Source organism: Agelaius tricolor, unplaced genomic scaffold, assembly GCF_023055355.1.
Source record: "Agelaius tricolor isolate 1412-34295 unplaced genomic scaffold, bAgeTri1.0.p SCAF_25, whole genome shotgun sequence".
Classification (NCBI taxonomy): Eukaryota; Metazoa; Chordata; class Aves; order Passeriformes; family Icteridae; genus Agelaius; species Agelaius tricolor.
In genome coordinates, this window is record NW_027269285.1 from 4,719,243 (window position 1) to 4,735,194 (window position 15,952).

Sequence of the window (15,952 nt, forward strand, 5' to 3'; positions counted from 1 at the left end):
AAAAAAGCTCCACAAAAAATAAGGGGTGGCTTTAGATCTTATAATGAGATCAACAGAATAATAGCACCAGCTTCCTGCTGGAGCCAGGGTCGCAGGCCGTCTTCCTGGCCTGGGTCAGGCAGGGACCTCCTCCTCCCAGCCTGTGGCCAGTCCACCACCCCTGTGGGCAGTGGGCAGTGATCACAAATCATCCCTGGGCAGCACAGAGAGGGGAGCAGATTGGCCTTGGGGATGCCGGGCTGTGTGCGAGGCCCACCAGGAAGCTTGGCAGGGAGCAGGGAGGGTAGGGGAGCACACCATGGGATGGATGAAGGCCTGGGGCAGGTCAGAGCTTCACTGTGCTCCGTGTGTGTCTCGTTGCAGACGATCCCATCCGTTTGCTCAGGGAAGTGGTTTTGCTGACGGACGACCGGAACCTGCGAGTCAAAGCGCTGACCCGCAACGTGCCGGTGCGGGACATCCCCACCTTCCTCAAGTGGGCTCAGGAGGGCTGAGGAGGCCAAGGGGGGCCCAGGGCCCCTGAGGGAGTCACGCAGCCCCTGACGGCGGGAGCCCGGCTCCAGCGGCCGCCTCGCCGCGCCGCCACCGCCGCCAGCCCACCACGAACAATAAACGCCACGTCTTCAACCCACCCCGGAATGGCCGTGCTGAGAAGGGCCCCCCGAGGGCAGAGCAGCTGGGAAGGTCATTGCTGTGGATGGTTCACGTGGAGGCTGGGCCCTTGAGGGGCCCGCCGGCCTTTGGGCAGTGCCAGCGCGGAGCTGGAGAGCCCCGCTGGCGAGGGAAGCTTTGGGTGAGCCCTGTGCTGGATCACCAGCCTTTTGCTTGGTTTGCTTGGGTGCAGAGAGCTCGAGTCACGCCTTGGTGGCTCTTTGGGTTTGTAGGCTGCGTAGGGCAGAGATTGGGGACACGCCGGCACAAGACTTTGGGATTGTTTAGTCCAGCCTGTACCCCTTGGAGAGGCCATGGGTTTCGAGGGCAGGTTTCCCCCTGCCCCAGCCTATTTGTCCTGCATGGCCAGACAGCCCCAGGTCCCCATCCCCTTCCCCACCGTGTGCTGCCCCACGCAGGATTGCTGCTTGCAGAGGGGTTTGTCCTCTCCGTGGTGCGGGGTTTGCTTGTTGAGTTTCATTTTTTCAGTGTAGGTTAGTTTTCAGGTGTGTGCCCTGCCTGCTTTGCTGGGGGAGGCTTTGAACACCCCCAGAGCTGCTTTGTCCTGATCCCCTGCCCACCCCAGCTGTTACTTTCCCCTTCCCTTCTCCCCCAAACCCCTTAGTCCTACCCTGCTACCTTTAGGCATGCTTTTGACCTAGGACTCAGTGTGAGGCTAACAGAATTCTCCAAGGACCCCAGGACCGGCTGTCCCATGGGTACTGTGTGTCCTCACATTGCCACAGGCCCCTCTTCCATGTGGGATCTGGCTTCTGCCTATGGCTGCAGAGTCAGAGAGAACCACAGAAATGCTCAGCCCCATTATTTGCCTAGCTGAGAGGGTCCATGGATGGAGCCATTGCCTCGTCCCTGGGTCATTTTGCACTTGGATTTGGGGTTGGGGTGCTGCTAAGCCTTCCACACCCCACCTTGTCCCATCACCAAGTGTCCCATCCCCAGTGACACACCAGATACAGAAGCTAAGAGGGAGCATTAACCCCTGAACCAGAGCCCCTGGAGCTCTGTCAAGTCCCAGTCCCCTGAGCCAGGGTGGGAGCAGCCCCAAGGCCACCCCTGGTCCCCGCTGGGGCGCCGCAGCCGTGGGAGGGAAGTGTCAGAGGTGGCAGAGGAAGCAGCAGGACAGAGCCCAGCGTTTTCCTTTCCTGTGTGGGTGGCTCAGACCCAGAGTCTGCATCAGGAAGCTCAGTCACCCCTGTGCCAGCCACCCCAGTGCCAGCCCCCAGCCCCAGGGGCAGGGCCAGCAGCAGGGTCAGAGCCTCGGCAGCGCGATGGACACACAGACTGTGCCAGAGCAGCGCCCAGCCCGGAGCACCGGGCACAGAGACTTTGGGGTGCCCACGGCTGCTGTGGGGCACACGGAGCCATTGGCACAGCACCCACACCCTGATTCCTTGCCCACAGCCGTGCTGGCTGCCAGCTTTGCAGAGACTTCGCCTTCTCCTCCACACCGGGTGTGTTTCAGTGTTTGTTTTCTTACGGCGCTGCCCCAGCGCTCCTTTCCGAGGTACCACCAGCCTGGAGGGCCCTGCAGCTCTGCCAGATGTGTCACAGGCTCAGCCATGGGACAGTTTTGGTGCCACCAGACCAGGTGGCACAACAGTGAGCAGAGCTTGAGCACCTGGGGCCGTCCCTGCCAGGCTGCTGGGAGCCCTTGTCTCGGGGCAGCGCCCGCATTCGGGATGTTAAATTGGTTTTAATGATTTTTAGTATTAAACGTGTGTCAGTGCAGCATGGTGTGTCATTTGTTGTCAGCCCATGAGTTGCTGCTGAGGTTGGGGTGGGGGACACCAGGGAGGGGCAGCAGTGGGACACATTGTAAGGATGACAGCGGCCCTGTCCCACCTGCGTCTGCTGCTGCCCCCCAGCTGAGGGAGTCTGGGCTAACCAGATGCACAACAGAGCCCCGTGGGTCCCCTCCCTGCAGCTCTGCACCCCCAGGTGACCCCCGGGGTCACTCCCAGCCGTGCTCAGCTTCAGCCCTGCACCAGCCAAGCCCCTCCCCAGAGAAGAACGCGAGGCCACGCGTGTTAATGTCATTTTATTGCTCATTCCGTTTTGACTATAGAAAAAAAAAAGGGCGAGAAGCCCGTGTACAAATTGGACGTGATACAGGGGGGGCCGGGGCCCCGCTGGGCGCTGCCAGCTGTGCTTTGGGTGCTGCCACCGCCGCAGTCACCCCACGGCAGCTCCGGGGGACCGGGGCAGCCCCGGGAGGCTCGGGGGCAGCTGGGCAGGAGCGGCAGCTCAGGCTAAGGCACAGTGGCTGCGAGGCCGGGGGCAGTCGCTGCTGGCGGCCGCCCGGAGCCTCGTGTGCAAAGGAGAGGAGGGGGCTCAGGAGGGGGGAGAAGCTTCACATTTGCCCCAACGGAGGGGTCAGGGCACGGGCCGGGGGGGTCCAGGCTGGGGGGACTTGGCCCACACCGAGCAGAAGGTGGGAGAGGGGGTGCGGTGGTGGCAGAAGGTGCCCGGGGGGGACTCGGCCCCAGGTCACATCACCCCCCCGGGCTCTGCCCCACCGCCCCCTCCCGCAGCCCCTGCCCACCTCCCGTAGCTGACAAACCAGAGACCGCTTTGTCTTTGTCATGGACCCCCCGGCCCGGCCCGGCCGCGCTGGAGACGGGCGTCTTTGGCAAAAAATAAAAAAATAAAAAATAATCAAGGCGAGTGTGGCCGCCCGAGGGCGAATCCGCCGGGTCCCGGGGCTGGCCCGGGTGCCCCGGGCATCCCTGATGGCGAGGCAGGGCCCAGGGGCTCAGTCTGGGACAGGCCCTGCCCCACCTCCCAAAAACACGGGGAGCAGCCGGCTGAGCCCCTGCGCTGGGGACGGGAGGTCAGTGCTTGCTTCGGGGCGAGGAGCACCGCGATTCCCCGGCCCCCCCCAGCATGGACGTGACCGCCGCTGTCCCGTCCCGCGCCCGCTGCTCAGCCCGCACCGTCCCCCTCCGTCAGTCCGTCCCGAGCCCCCGGGGGATGCTCGGGCACACACCCCCAGCCCAGCGCTGGTCGCTCCCGCTCACACGGAGCCGTCGCTCCGGCCACGACGGACGAACTACTCACGGCGCTCGGGGAGGCACAGTCCGGGTCCCGTCGCGGCAAAGCCGAGCGCCGGCGGCTCCCAGTGCGGGGCCGGAGCGACGCGGCGGCTGCCGAGGGCGTCCCCTGGCCCGGGGGCAGCCCTGAGGTAAGGAGCGGGCTCATGTCCTCCAAAGCCTCGGGGCGCAGCCCGGCCTCACAGCTTGTGCGTCGCTGCCGCCCGGTGCCGGGGTCCCGGCACCCCCCACGGCCAGGGGCGGAGGTGCCGCGGGGTCAGTCCCTGATTTATCGGCTTCTCCCGAGGACACGCCGTCCATCCATCCCGGAGCAGCTCTCATGGCACCTTCGCTACTGAGCGAGTTCTCCGGGACCGCCGGCAGCGCCTGGGGACGAGCACCCATCACCTCTCGCCCCCCCCCAGCTCCACACGGGGCAGCGAGGGGAGCCCAGCGGCCCCCCCAGCCCCCCGGCCAGGCCGGTGCTAGGGGGGCGAGTATCGCTCTATGGTCCGGGCGGCCTCGGTGTGGAGGTGCGGAGCCTGCGCCAGCACCTCGGCCGCCTTGTCCTGGCTCAGCCCCAGGTGCTCGGCCGTGAACTTGGCCAGGGGGTAGAGGCTCTCCATGGCCTTGGGGTCGCTGAGGAAGTGCGAGGTGTGGGACAGCAGCTCGGCCGCCTTCTCCTGCTTGAGCCCCAGCTGGTCGGCAGTGAGCCGGGCCATGGCGTAGACGCTGTCGGGGAAGTCCAGCTTGGCTTTGCCGTCGGGGCCGGCCGCGTGCATCTTCATGTGGCTGATGAGGTTGCGCTGCTGGGCGAACTTCCCGCCGCACACCTGGCACTCGTAGGGCTTCTCGCCCGAGTGGATGCGCATGTGCTCGGTCAGGCGGTACTGGCGGGTGAAGCGCATCCCGCAGGCGTCGCAGGCGAAGGGCTTTAGGCCGAGGTGGCTGCGCATGTGGCGGGTCATGGTGCCGCGCTGCGTGAACTTCTTGCCGCAGATGGTGCAGGGGTAGGGGCGCGTCAGCCAGTGCGTCTTCTCGTGCTGCCGCAGCGTGGCCGGGTCCTTGTAGGACTTGTCGCAGGAGGAGCAGCGGTAAGGCCGCAAGATGTCACCCAGCCCCGGGCCACCTTTGTCCAGGAAGGGCACGGCCTGCTCGGCCGCCGCCTTGTGATAGAGCTCCTCTTCGTTGTGGGCCTCCACGTGGGCGTTCAGCTGCTCGGAGCTGGGGAAGCCCTTGCCGCAGGGGATGCAGACGTACAGGTTGTCGCCCAGGCTCTCCGGCTCGTAGCCCAGGTGGTTGCAGTAGCGATCCAGCGCGTCGCCGGGCGAGGGGCCCTCGCTGCTGCCCGTCTCCTCGCTCGTGCTGTTGTCAGGCTCCAGGTCGTTGCTCTCCACGCTGGGGTAGCGGGGCTGCGGTGCCGCAGGCGGCGATTCGGCCTTCTCCTCCCGCTCCAGCTCCTTCTCCGCCTCCCCCTCGTCCAGGTAAGGGCCCAGGGGCTCGTGCTTCATCCAGCGGTACATCAGCTCTCGCCCGTCGGCGCGGGGCAGCGGGGGCTCGGCGCAGGGCGGCGTGCTGCGGAAGGGGTCGGGGGCGTGCGGGTGTCCCCCCGGCTCAGCGCCCGGCGGGGAGTCCTTGTAGGCAGCGGCGTGGCTGCCCAGGAGGCCGGCGCTGACAGGAGGGCTGTCGTGCCGCGGGGGCAGCGAGGGCTCGCGGGGCTCGCTGGGCAGCAGGCGGTCAGTGGGCAGGAGCTGGGCGGAGGGGCCGGTGGGGCTCTTCTTGGAGAGGTCGAGGCCGCAGGGCGGCGAGCAGTGGCGCTCGGGCGGGCACAGCCCGTGGGGGTGCAGCGGGGCGCCCTGGGCGGCCGAGGCGTACAGCTCCCCGCACTGAGTGTTGAGAGGCGCCGCCGGCTCCACGGGAGGCAGGTCCACGGGCCGTGGCGTCCCCGAGTAGCAAGCCTGGATGACCGGCGTGGCGGCCCGCAGCCCGCGGCCCAGCTTGTAGGGCGCGTAGCCCCCGCGCAGGTGGCAGTACTTGCCGCTGCGCTTCAGCTTCTTCTTGCAGAGGGCCACCAAGCCGGGGATCTGGAGGTAGCTGGCGGCAGCCAGCACAGCACCCAGGCTCTGCTCGCTGCCCGGCTCGCACTCGGCCAGGCGGCCGGTGTAGATGAAGTCGAGGATGAGGCGGAAGATGCCGGGGCTCACCATCTCATGGTCCAGGTTGAGCAGGTTGTCGTGGACCACCAGCGACTTGAGGTAGGCGCTGCTGGCGGCCAGGATGTTCTTGTGCGCACGGAAAAGCGCGTTCTGCACCACGATGATCACGTCGCACAGGAAGCCCTTGGTGCGCTGCGTGTTCAGCTGCAGCAGCAGCTGCCGCGAGTGGCTCGGCACCTCCATGGCGTCCAGCATCCCGCTCCTCGCCCGCCGCCCTGCAACACAGCGGCCGCCCCGTCAGCGCCGTGCCCGGCCCCGCGGGCCCGCCGCAACGCGCGGGGGGCTCGACGTGCGCGGCCGGAGCTTCACCCACGCGTGGGGTGGGCGGCGTGGCGGGGGCGGGTCTGAGCCCCACGCACCGCTGAGTCCCGGCCGCTCTGCGCGGCCGCCCGGCCGGTGCCACCGCTTATATGGGGGCTCGTTTCTCGGCGGGTCGGGGGGGCGGGAGGGGGGCGAAAACCCCCGGAGGGTTTTGGAGAAAGTGACATCACCCGCCGCCGCCGCCGCCAGTGCCGCGCCCCGGCCCCGCCAGCCGTGGGATCCCGAGACCCCGCGCCCACCTGCCAGGGGAGAGCACGGGGGAACACCCCGAGCCGGTGCCCGCCACCGCCCGCCCGCCCGCCGCTCCCCGCTCCCCGCCGCGCCTCCCCGCTTCTTATGCGCCCCGGTCCCGGGAGGCGGCGGGCCGGACCCCCCGGGCGCCCCCCGCCCCCGTTTCCTCTCCCCCCCTCGAGGTGAGCGGGGGGACGGTCGGGGGTGTGGGGGGCAGCGGGACCTCCCCTCCCCGCCTCCGTCCCGGTGCCGGTGCCCCCCGCCCAGGTGCGTGAAGCCAAGAGCCCGCGGAGCGGCTTTTTCGGCCGATTTCCCCGCATTTCGGGGTGTTCCCCCCTCCTTTTACCTGGGCGTCCGGTGGCCTCCGCCAACCAGCTGAGGTCTCGGTGAACTCTCATGGCTCAGCCCCGGGGGGGCCGCCGCCGGTTGCTGCTCCCCTCCACCCTCCTCTTCCTCTGCTGCTTCTCTTCCTCCATACCCCGCGCTCCCGGCCGGTCCTACGGAACGGGAGGAGGAGGAAGAGGAGGAGGAGGTGGTTGTGGAAGAAGCAGCAGCGGTTCCTCGGGGTTCCCGACGCCGCCAGCTCGGAGGTGAAACCCGGGCTGCGAACTCCCCCTGACCCCGGCCTGAACTCCGAGCAGCGCCGCTGGCTGTTAAAGGGACGGCGGGAGGTTTTCCTCCTCCCATCCCCGGGCGGGGCACCGACAAGCCGGGCCCCCCCCTTTACACACCCCTCCCTCCCCATCCCGGTCTCCTCCTCCTCCTCCCAGCCCGGTTTTTCCCTCCTCCCGGTCTTCTCCTGCCGCGCCCCGACCGCCCCCTCGGGGGTCTCGATCCTCGCACATCGCTCTTTGCCCGGGGACAGCCGGGTGGGGCCGGGAGCCCCGCAGAGGGGGGGCCCGGGGGTGTCCCCGGGCAAAGGGCGAGGTGTCCCCCCCGTCGGTACCGCTCGTAGGGCGCCATCTAGCGGCTCCCGGTGCGCTCCACCCCGCCCGGTACCGGAGGCGGCTCCTCCCCGGCAGGTGGGACCCGACGGGGCGGACGGGGCTGGGGAGCGATAGAGCAGAGGGGTTTCGCTCGCCGCCCCGCCCGAGGGATGGGTGCTGATGGGCAGAGCGGGGGGGCACCCATCGGTTGGGAAGGCTGGAGAGGGTGGTCGCGTTTTGGGGTGCAGAGGGTGGAAGGTCGTGTCCGATGAGTGGAGATGATGTGGGAAGGGGTTCTGGGGAGCAGGGAGGGAAGGCAGACGGGCGCAATTTTCTGGTGAGGGGGGAGAGCAGAGAGCGGGAGGGGCGCGCAGCGCTGGCGCCCAGATGTGCGGTGGCGGTGGCGGTGGCTGGGGTGGGCTGGGGGCTTGCGGTGGTTTGGGATGAGGAGGAGGAGGAGGAGGGGGAGGCAGAGCCACGTTTCCCCCCGCTTTATCCCTCCAGCCGTCGCTGAAAAAGCTGCTGGGCTTGGGGTGCAGCACGGGGTACCCCCCTTGGCGCGGGGGGAGCCGCCTCTCGCTTCACACTTTCACTTCTCCTTTCTCACAGCCGCAGCCTCTTGCACAACCTCCTGCTACAGCAAAGCATCGTGATGGGCTTCCCCAGGCCGGCTGCTAATCCTGGGGTGTCCCGCTGGCACCCCCTGGCCTGAGCAGGGCACCCCGAGCAGTGCCATCCCTCCCACCTGGGCCCTTGGGGTTTCACCCCATAACCCCGGTCCCCTGGTGAAGGGGAGCCAATGTGGGGGCCCTGGTGCCTGGGACAGGCTTTGGCCAGCCCTGAATTGGGGACAAAAAGGGATGGGTGCTGGCAGGGAGGGTGCGGGCTGGTGGCAGCCCTTGCCCTCACAGCTCAGCATCGCTCACCTGGAACCCACCCTCAGATTCCCTTCAGATGCAGCGGGTCCCAGTTCGCTGCGGAAATGTCACCCTGGGGACCGGGACAGAGTGTCACTGCCCGCGGGCTCATCCCAGGCTCAGAAATTCCTCTCCCTGCTCCCCATGCTGGGCTCTTGCCCACAGGAAGAGCCGGGATCCTGGGAGCGGGACGTGGGCGACCCTCGTTAGAGCCGCGGTTTAATCCCAACTCTCCGGGCACTAATTTCTCCCCCCTCTCCCACTTTTTTTTCTTTTCCCCCCTCTTCAATTAACGGCTGGAAGTGTTTCAGGTTCTGGCAGCGAGCTCTGGACGTCGCTGTGAGCGATGGCTCCCGCGGGCTCCGTGCCGGTAATTTATGGGGCTGAGCTGCATAAATCACGGCAGCGAGCGGCTCCCAGACAGCTGCATCCCCCGGGGCCGGCCGGGACCCCGGGCTGCCCCAGCTACCTGCTGAGTGACGCCGAGCCTCGGGGGCAGCGGCCGAGCGAGGCAATGGAAAAACCCTTCACCTTTTCCACCCTCCTTTGCAGCTCCTCTCCCATTCCCGGCCTCTACCAGGAGCAGAGGGGCGGATCGGTGCCCGCAGGGCTTTGGGGCAGGTGGAGGGGTTTGTTTTTTTTTGCACGAGTATCCCCCGTCCTGTCCTGCTCGGCTTTCTGGAGGGATCCTAACCCAGCAGCCTGAGCCAGCGTTCCGCACCCAGAGCTCTCAGAAACTGCCGGGTGTCCCCAGGGAGCTGCAGCCCATGTCCAGCTCCGAGGGACATCGGGGACGGCCGGGCTGCAGGACCGCGGGAGGAGTCAGCGCCGGCAGCGCGCAGAGAAAGGGGCATTTTCGCCTCAATGTGCTGAGCAGATTGGAACCAGCTCTGGTTAAGTCATTGGCTCTGTTGGGAGGTCTGAGCTGGAGCGTTTCCCGCCTGTGCCCCCTCCCCACGATCAATCAAAGTTGCAGCAAATTAGCCCAGATGCTGGGAGATTCGGTTCAAATCCAGCTGTGGTTTGGATCGCGTTCGCATGCCTGGCTTCATGTGGGACCTGGGCTTTTGGACAGGATACAGCCCCCCGGTCTCTGCAGGGCCCTGTTTCCCAGCGCAGCCTCTCCCCAAAGCCCACACACATGTCTTCCATTACTGCCCTTGGCCAGCGGGGCCGCATCCGGCAGCGCCAGGAGCCTGCAGCCCCCGCTGGCAGCTCCAGCTCCGTTCTGCCGGCGGGGCCGGGGTAGAGCAGCCCCGAAAGTGCGCCCCTGTGTGTGCGGGGGATGTGTGCGTGTGTCCCCTCCACTGAGGGGCTGAGGCTGTGCAACTCGTGACACTGCTGAGCCCTGGGTCACCCCTGCCCATCTCCTGAGCTGCTCCGGTGCCAAGGCCCTGGGGGCAGCCACGGGACCCTGCCGAGCTCTCCCGGGGTGCCCCCATCAGGAGAGGATCCCTGGGAAGGGCAGAGGTTCCCTGGCACAGCACAGGCCCAGGGTGGCTGCTCCCTGCTGGGCTGCCTGGGTGGCATTGCTGGCGTGGACAATGGGAGTCATTCCCTGGGGGGTGATGCTCCAGTGGCTTGGGGAGCCTTCTCTGTGGGCTTGATGGGGCAATGGGACCCTTTTCTTTTGGGGTGACACTGAGAGGACCCTTTTTTACAGAGTGGTCAGACAAGGCACCTATCCCTGCAAGGTGATATTTCACGGAGCAGGACAACCCTTCCTTGTGGAAGGATAGCCAGGTGCACAAGAGACAGACTCAAAGAGCAAGAGCTGAGACTGGGAGAGACCTCAGGAAGTCATCCCCAGCCCCAGCAGGGTCACCAGGGCTGGCTGCACAGGACCTTGCCCAGGTGGTTTTGGGTATCTCCAGGGGACCCCAGCAGCTCCCTGGGCAGCCCAGGCCAGCGCTCCCCTCCCAGTGTGAAAGGGCTCCCTGGTGGTGGGACTCAGCTGTGCCACCTGCCCCTGGCACTGGGCAGCAGGAGCTGAGTCTGGCTCTGCCCTCTCCACACCCTCCAGAGGTGTGCATGCACTGACAGGTCCCTGGAGCCTCCTCTTTCCCAGCCCTCTGCCTCTCCTCATCAGGGAGATGCTCCAGACTTTTGCTCCTCTTGGTGCTCCTTCCCTGGACTCTCTGCAGCATTTCCATGCTGGGAGCCCACAGGGGGAAGGATCCTCTCACTGCTGTCAACCAACACACACCAGGACACCATTCACCTCCTTCATCCCAAGGACACAGGGTCAGCTTCCCCAAGGACCCCCAAGGTGTTTTCCACTGAACTGCTGTCCAGCTGGACAGTCCTGGGATATCCCAGAGCTCAGGGATCTTCCTCCCCAGGAGCAGGGCTTGGCAATTCCCCTTTCGGAACTGGGGGGCAATGGGATCCTTATGGGGGAGGGAAGAAAAGGGAGCCCATCCCTGTGAGGTGATGTTTTGTGGAGCAGTGGGACCCCTTCCTTGTGGGATGGTGCCTGAGGGGGTGACAGGACCCATCCTCTGCAGGTAGGGTCAGAGTTTGGTGAGATTATGGGACCCCTTTCCTTATGGGTGATGCTTCTTGGGGGCAATTTTCAGTCAAACAAGGGCACCCAACCCTGCCAGGTGTTGTTTCCTGGGGCAGTGGCACCCCTTCCCTGTGGGATGACACTTGATGGGGCGATGGAACCCCTTCTCTGCAGGCAGGTGATGATCTCATCCCTGTGGGATGGTGCTTGGTGAAACATTGGGACCTTTCCCTTATGGATGATGCTTCATGGGGCAGTGGGACCCCTTTCTTGTGGCACAATGCCCAGATTGGGTGAGGAACACTTCCAGCAGGCTGATATTTTGGGCCTTGAGGCGATGAGACCCTTTCCTTTGAAGTGATGCACCGTGGGGCAGTAGGATCCCTTCCTTGTGGGGTGACATCCAAGCAGGTGAGCACCCCGCCCCTGTGGAGTCACGATGGCACAACGAGACCTCCCTTCCTCTCCCCCTTCCCCCTCCAATCCCCCTCACCCACCACCCCCTCCCCACGCCCTACAGGTGACCTCCCCCTCCCCACGCACATCCCCGGCTCCTCTCGCTCCCTCCCACGGCAGGGACGCGGCTGTTTCACCGGTGGGAAGCCCACGAGATGGCAGCAACGGGCCGCGCTCCGGGATGCGACACCCCCTCCTCGGGGGCCGCGACCCCCGCACTCCACCTCCCGCTCGGGGGACCGTGTGCGCGTCGGGGGGGACCGGGACGTGCAGCGGGGGGGTCGCGGCCCCCGGGAGGAGCGGCGGAGCTGCGCAGCCGGTTGCGGGTGGGCCGGCCCCAGTTGCTGACTAATCCCGGGCTGAGTCACGGTTGCGGCGGGGAGCGCTGCGGCAGCGATTCCCCACCTCCCCTCGCCGAACCGGAGAGCCCCGACGGGGCGAACGCCGGTGCTGCGTGGGGAAAAAAAAAAGGGGGGGGGGAACAGGAGTGGGACACCCCCATCTAGCAGGGGGTGGGAAAGGCGTTTTGGGGAGTTGTAGGGGGGTGGCAACACCTTGGTCGGTGGAGGGTGGGGAGGTGCCGGTGGGGTTGGGAGGGGTTAATTCTCTGAGGCGCCCTGCAGGTATTTGGGGGTGTGAGGGGTAGGGGAGTGGGGCGGTCGTGGCTTGAGGCCCCCGGAGCAGCGTGTGGCCTTGCAGCAGCGCGGCCTTGCGCAGCGGCGGATGCTGGCGGGCGCGGATGCTGCTGTCAATGACAACGCCGCTGTTGCTGTGGTTACCGGTGTGATGCTTCGCCAGAGCAGAGTGAGGTCAGACGGCTCCAGCAGGAGTGGGGGAGATGCATGGATGGATGGATGGATGCACGCACAGGTGCATAAAGGGAGAAAGGATGCTCCCAAATGCCCCTGGATATGACTCTAGACCCATCTAGGGGGGATGCTGGCACTCGGGAAGGAGCAAGGAGCCAAAATTAACTCACCCGTGAAGCCACAACCTTCTTCTGTAGCACTGACGGCTTTTGGGGGACCCAGCCCTGGTGGGAGTGAGGGCCAGCCCCCATTGTGAGGCTGGAGGGGTCAGGGCAGCACGGTGCTGCAGTGGGTTACTCACCCCGTGTATTCTAAACTCACCCCCCACCACTGCTTGTGCTGTCCCATTGTCCTGCAGGGCACTGGGTGGCACCCGTGGGTGCTCGTGGCACTGCAAGGACAGGGGGTCTGATGAGGGGACACGTGGGAGGTGCTGCTCAGGACATTGTTGTGGGTGAGGGGTGCAGGTGGGCAAGGGGCACCCCCAGGATGGTGCCTGGATGTGGGGACCCCTGTGCGACCTCTTGCCATGACGGGGGGCTCAGAGAGCCCCAAATCAGCAGCCTTGTGGTGATGCCAGGATGGGGCCGCGTCCTGGCCTAGCAGGGTGGTCAGGGGTGATGGGCACCCCGGATTCCCATGGGTGCCTGGATGGATCCCTCTGTCTGGGGCAGGGGGTGCCCCACACCGCACTCCCGGGGGGACAGGACCCTCAGTTTGTGTCCCAGTGGGTGCACGGCCCCTGGGTCTGGCAGCAGGTGGAGAAGGGATGTGGGGCGCTGGGTGCTGCCCCACTGCGCTCCTCGAGCATCCAGGGAACGGGGGGGGCTCCGGAGGGGTCGTGGGGAGGGCCTGGGTCCTGCTGCAGCCCGGACCCCCTGCCCGGCTCCGGGCCGCTGTCCTCCCCCCGCGCCGATATAAATAGTAGCGTCTTCCCGTTCCCTAAATTTCCTCGCTGACGTAGAGCTCACGTCATTGTGTAGGTTGATGCTTTTCTATGAATGAGCCGAGATCCCCGTTACTACGAGCCCGATCCTATAAAAGCCCCGCGCGCTGCGGACAGCGCAGCACCGACCCCGGCGCCGGCCCCGCCGGGAGCCGCGGGGCCCCTGCCCGGCCCGGCAGCCGCGGGGCCCGCAGGAGGTAAGGCACCGGCTGGGTTGGCCCGCAGGTAAGCGGGGACGGAGCCCGGTGCGGGGGCGGGAGGGGGGCAGCGGAGCCCCCGCTGCACCTGCCGGCCCCGGGGCGGGGGTGAGGCGGAGCGGAGGGCACCGGGGGCCGGGGCGGGGGAAGGGGAGCTCTGCGGCGGCGGGGGCGGCGCGGTGCCGCCTGGCGCAGCCCCACGTGCGGGCCGGGCGGCGGGGGCGGCGGGGCCGGGCGGCGGCGCCGGCGGGGGCGGTGCGCGGGGGCGGGCGCTGAGCGCGGGGCCGCCCCGGGGGGGAGCACGGCGGGGACCGGCCGCCCGCACCTTGCAGGGGCTGGGGGGTGCGGGGAGAGGTGCGGAAGCGCATCCGCGTGTGGGGCCGTGCGTGTGCGTGTGTGTGTGTCCCGCTCCGCGGTGACACCGGCGCCCGCTGGCCCCCCCTTCTCCGAGCGTCCCCGCGGCCACCCCCGACGGGACCCCCCAGCCCCAGCCCGCGGTGCCGCCGTGCCAGGCACTCTCCACCGCCGCCTCCCTCGGGTTCCCCCGCAGCCCCGTGTTCCCAGCCCGGGTGCTGCCGGCTCCGCAGCCCGGGGAAGGGGGGGGGGGGGGGGTCGATCGCCTTCACCCCGCTGCGTCTAAAGAGCGCGGAGACCCCGTCGAGGAGAGCCCGAGTCAGAGCGTCGGCACCTTGGCTCTAGACTGCTTACTGCTGCGTAGGGACAGGACAGTAACAGTCTACAGTCATGGCTACTGAAGCATGACCCACCGCCGGCACCGGCACCGGCCCCGGCCCGCACCGGCCCCGGCCCCGCCGCAGCGCCGGGGGGGCGGGCGCTGTCCGTGGTGCTGAGCCGTCGGGGAGCGCGCCCCGACGGGGGCGGGGGGGAAGGCGGGAAGGGGCGGGGATGGGGGGGTGTCCCGGTGCCCGCCTGATCCCGCTCTCTTTTTCCCCCCCCGCAGACACCGACCCCCCCACGGCGGACGCCCCCCCCCCGCCTTCCCGCTGCAGCCCAGGTAGGGGGGGACTCCCGGCGGGGCGGACACGCGTGGGAGGGCAGGGGGCGGGCAGGGGGGGTGGGCGGATGCTACCGATGCTGCCGATGTTACCGACACTCCCCCCCCTCCCAAGCACCGGGAGTCCCCCCCCCCCGCGCCGCCGGTGGGGGTCGGGCGCGCTCGCTGCGGTGGCAGGGACGCCTCCTCGCCGTCGCCAAGGCACCGCTGCCCCCTCCCAACCCGCCCTCCCGACTCCCCCCCCACTCCGACGCCGCCCGGGCGACCGTGGCTTTAGATTGTTACTGTGCCGCTGGGGGGGTAACAGTCTACAGCCATGGTCGCCGGGACAGGCGGACTCGCACCGCGGGCAGCACCGGCTCCCCCCACTCGCCCACCCCCGGGGGTCCCCGAGGCGGCGGAGGCGGAGGCGGGGCGGCGGGGGTCCCGTCGGGGGCGGCCCGCCTCCCGGGGCAGTAGGAGCTCACATGCAGGATGCAGCTCACCGCACATCAACTCTTACTGTTCGGGGGGGCGGGCGCCGAGCGGCTCCTCCTCGGGCAGCGGGATCGATGGGGACCCCCTCCTCGGATCCCCCATCCTGCCCCCCGCCCCGCAGCCCCTCACCTGCCCTCCCGGCGGGGACCCGGAGCCCCTCGGGGACCGTCCCCGCCGGGCTCGTCCGCTCGGCAGCCGGGGTCCCGTTCCCCCGTGCCGCGTGTCCCCGCCGGGGGGGACCCGTTGGCGGAGCGGGGCTGGCGGCGGGGCCGGCGCGGCGGGGACTGAGCGCTGCCGGCGGGGCCGGGGCGGGGGCGGCCGGGGGCGGTCGCAGGTTGCACAACCCGCCCGGCGCGGCCAGGAGATTCCTGAGCGGCGAAGTCAGAGCGGCCCGGCCTGCCCCGGCACCGGGCACCGGGCCTTCAGCAGCCGGCGGCGACCGGTGCTGGCCGGGCAGGGCTCCTCGTGGGGGGCACCGGGGACTCACGGCCCTGGAGATGGAGAGAAGGGGCTGGAAGGGCTGTAGGACCACACAGAGCCGGAGGGGAGGGAGGTACCTCATCCCATGGGGACACCGGGGATGTAGGGTCAGGCCCAAGTGGGTGACGGTGGCAGTGGCAAGAGGGACAGGAAGAGTCCCTGAACAAGAACTTTTAGTCCCGCGATCCTGCAGCACAGGGCTCCTGTGGGTGTCCTATCTAGACTGAGTAGGGGTCATGCAGGGTCCCCTGCCCACAGTCTCCCTCTGCAAAGCAGCCCCATCAGGATCCCTCACCCATCCATGGGGTCATGCACCTGGCAGCTCTGCCCTCACCCAGACAGGCATGGCCACCACCAGGTCCCCAGGGGCCAGCAGGGCCACAGTGGGACACGGGAGGATCAGAGGTAGCAGGTCCTTGCTGTGCCCTGCTGTGTTTCTTGCTTGCTCCCTGTGACTCCTGCTTTTTCCCATTGCTGCTGGTGGTGATGGGCCAAGCACCTCACACCTCCAGGATGGGGATTTTTGGGCAGTCCCACCAGTGCTCAGGTAAAACCACAGCTATGTCCAGCACATCCATGCTGCAAAGTTGCCACTGCCACAAAACCCACCCTCCATCTTCTGGGAAACACCTCCTTGTTTATACCCCATCAACAGCATCACAGTGAGGTCCAGGCCATGGTGACACCAGTGTTCCTTCCAGGGTACCCCTGGGTGAGGGGACATGTCCTGTGGGCAGTGCTGTGGCCCCTT

General features: G+C 67.7%; 2 protein-coding genes across 4 annotated transcripts in view; one reads left to right on the forward strand and one right to left on the reverse strand.

Annotated features, from left to right (window-relative positions):
• SMG6 (SMG6 nonsense mediated mRNA decay factor) overlaps positions 1-2,400 on the forward strand; it is a 108,092-nt gene extending 105,692 nt beyond the window's left edge. For all 3 annotated transcript variants that reach the window (XM_071447914.1, XM_071447912.1, XM_071447913.1), the window contains exon 19: positions 364-2,400. In XM_071447914.1, coding sequence (XP_071304015.1) covers positions 364-494 — 131 coding nt within the window. In that variant the 3' untranslated portion in view covers positions 495-2,400. The remainder of the gene's footprint in view (positions 1-363) is intronic.
• A 302-nt stretch (positions 2,401-2,702) lies between these two features.
• On the reverse strand, positions 2,703-7,158 carry HIC1 (HIC ZBTB transcriptional repressor 1). Its single transcript, XM_071447910.1, has 2 exons — positions 6,816-7,158; positions 2,703-6,132 (listed from the first exon to the last, which is right to left on the reverse strand). The coding sequence occupies exons 1-2, from the start codon at positions 6,865-6,867 to the stop codon at positions 4,187-4,189; spliced, it is 1,998 nt and encodes a 665-aa protein (XP_071304011.1). The 5' UTR covers positions 6,868-7,158; the 3' UTR covers positions 2,703-4,186.
• Between the last annotated feature and the right edge of the window lie 8,794 nt (positions 7,159-15,952).

What these genes read in the sequence shown, in the direction of transcription:
- HIC1 (XM_071447910.1), bottom strand. Translation starts at nt 6,867, where the DNA reads ATGAGAGTTCACCGAGACCTCAGCTGGTTGGCGGAGGCCACCGGACGC. An exon ending in GGAGGCCACCGGACGCCCAG is followed by an intron (nt 6,133 to 6,815) that starts GTAAAAGGAGGG and finishes GCTGTGTTGCAG; the next exon opens with GGCGGCGGGCGAGGAGCGGG.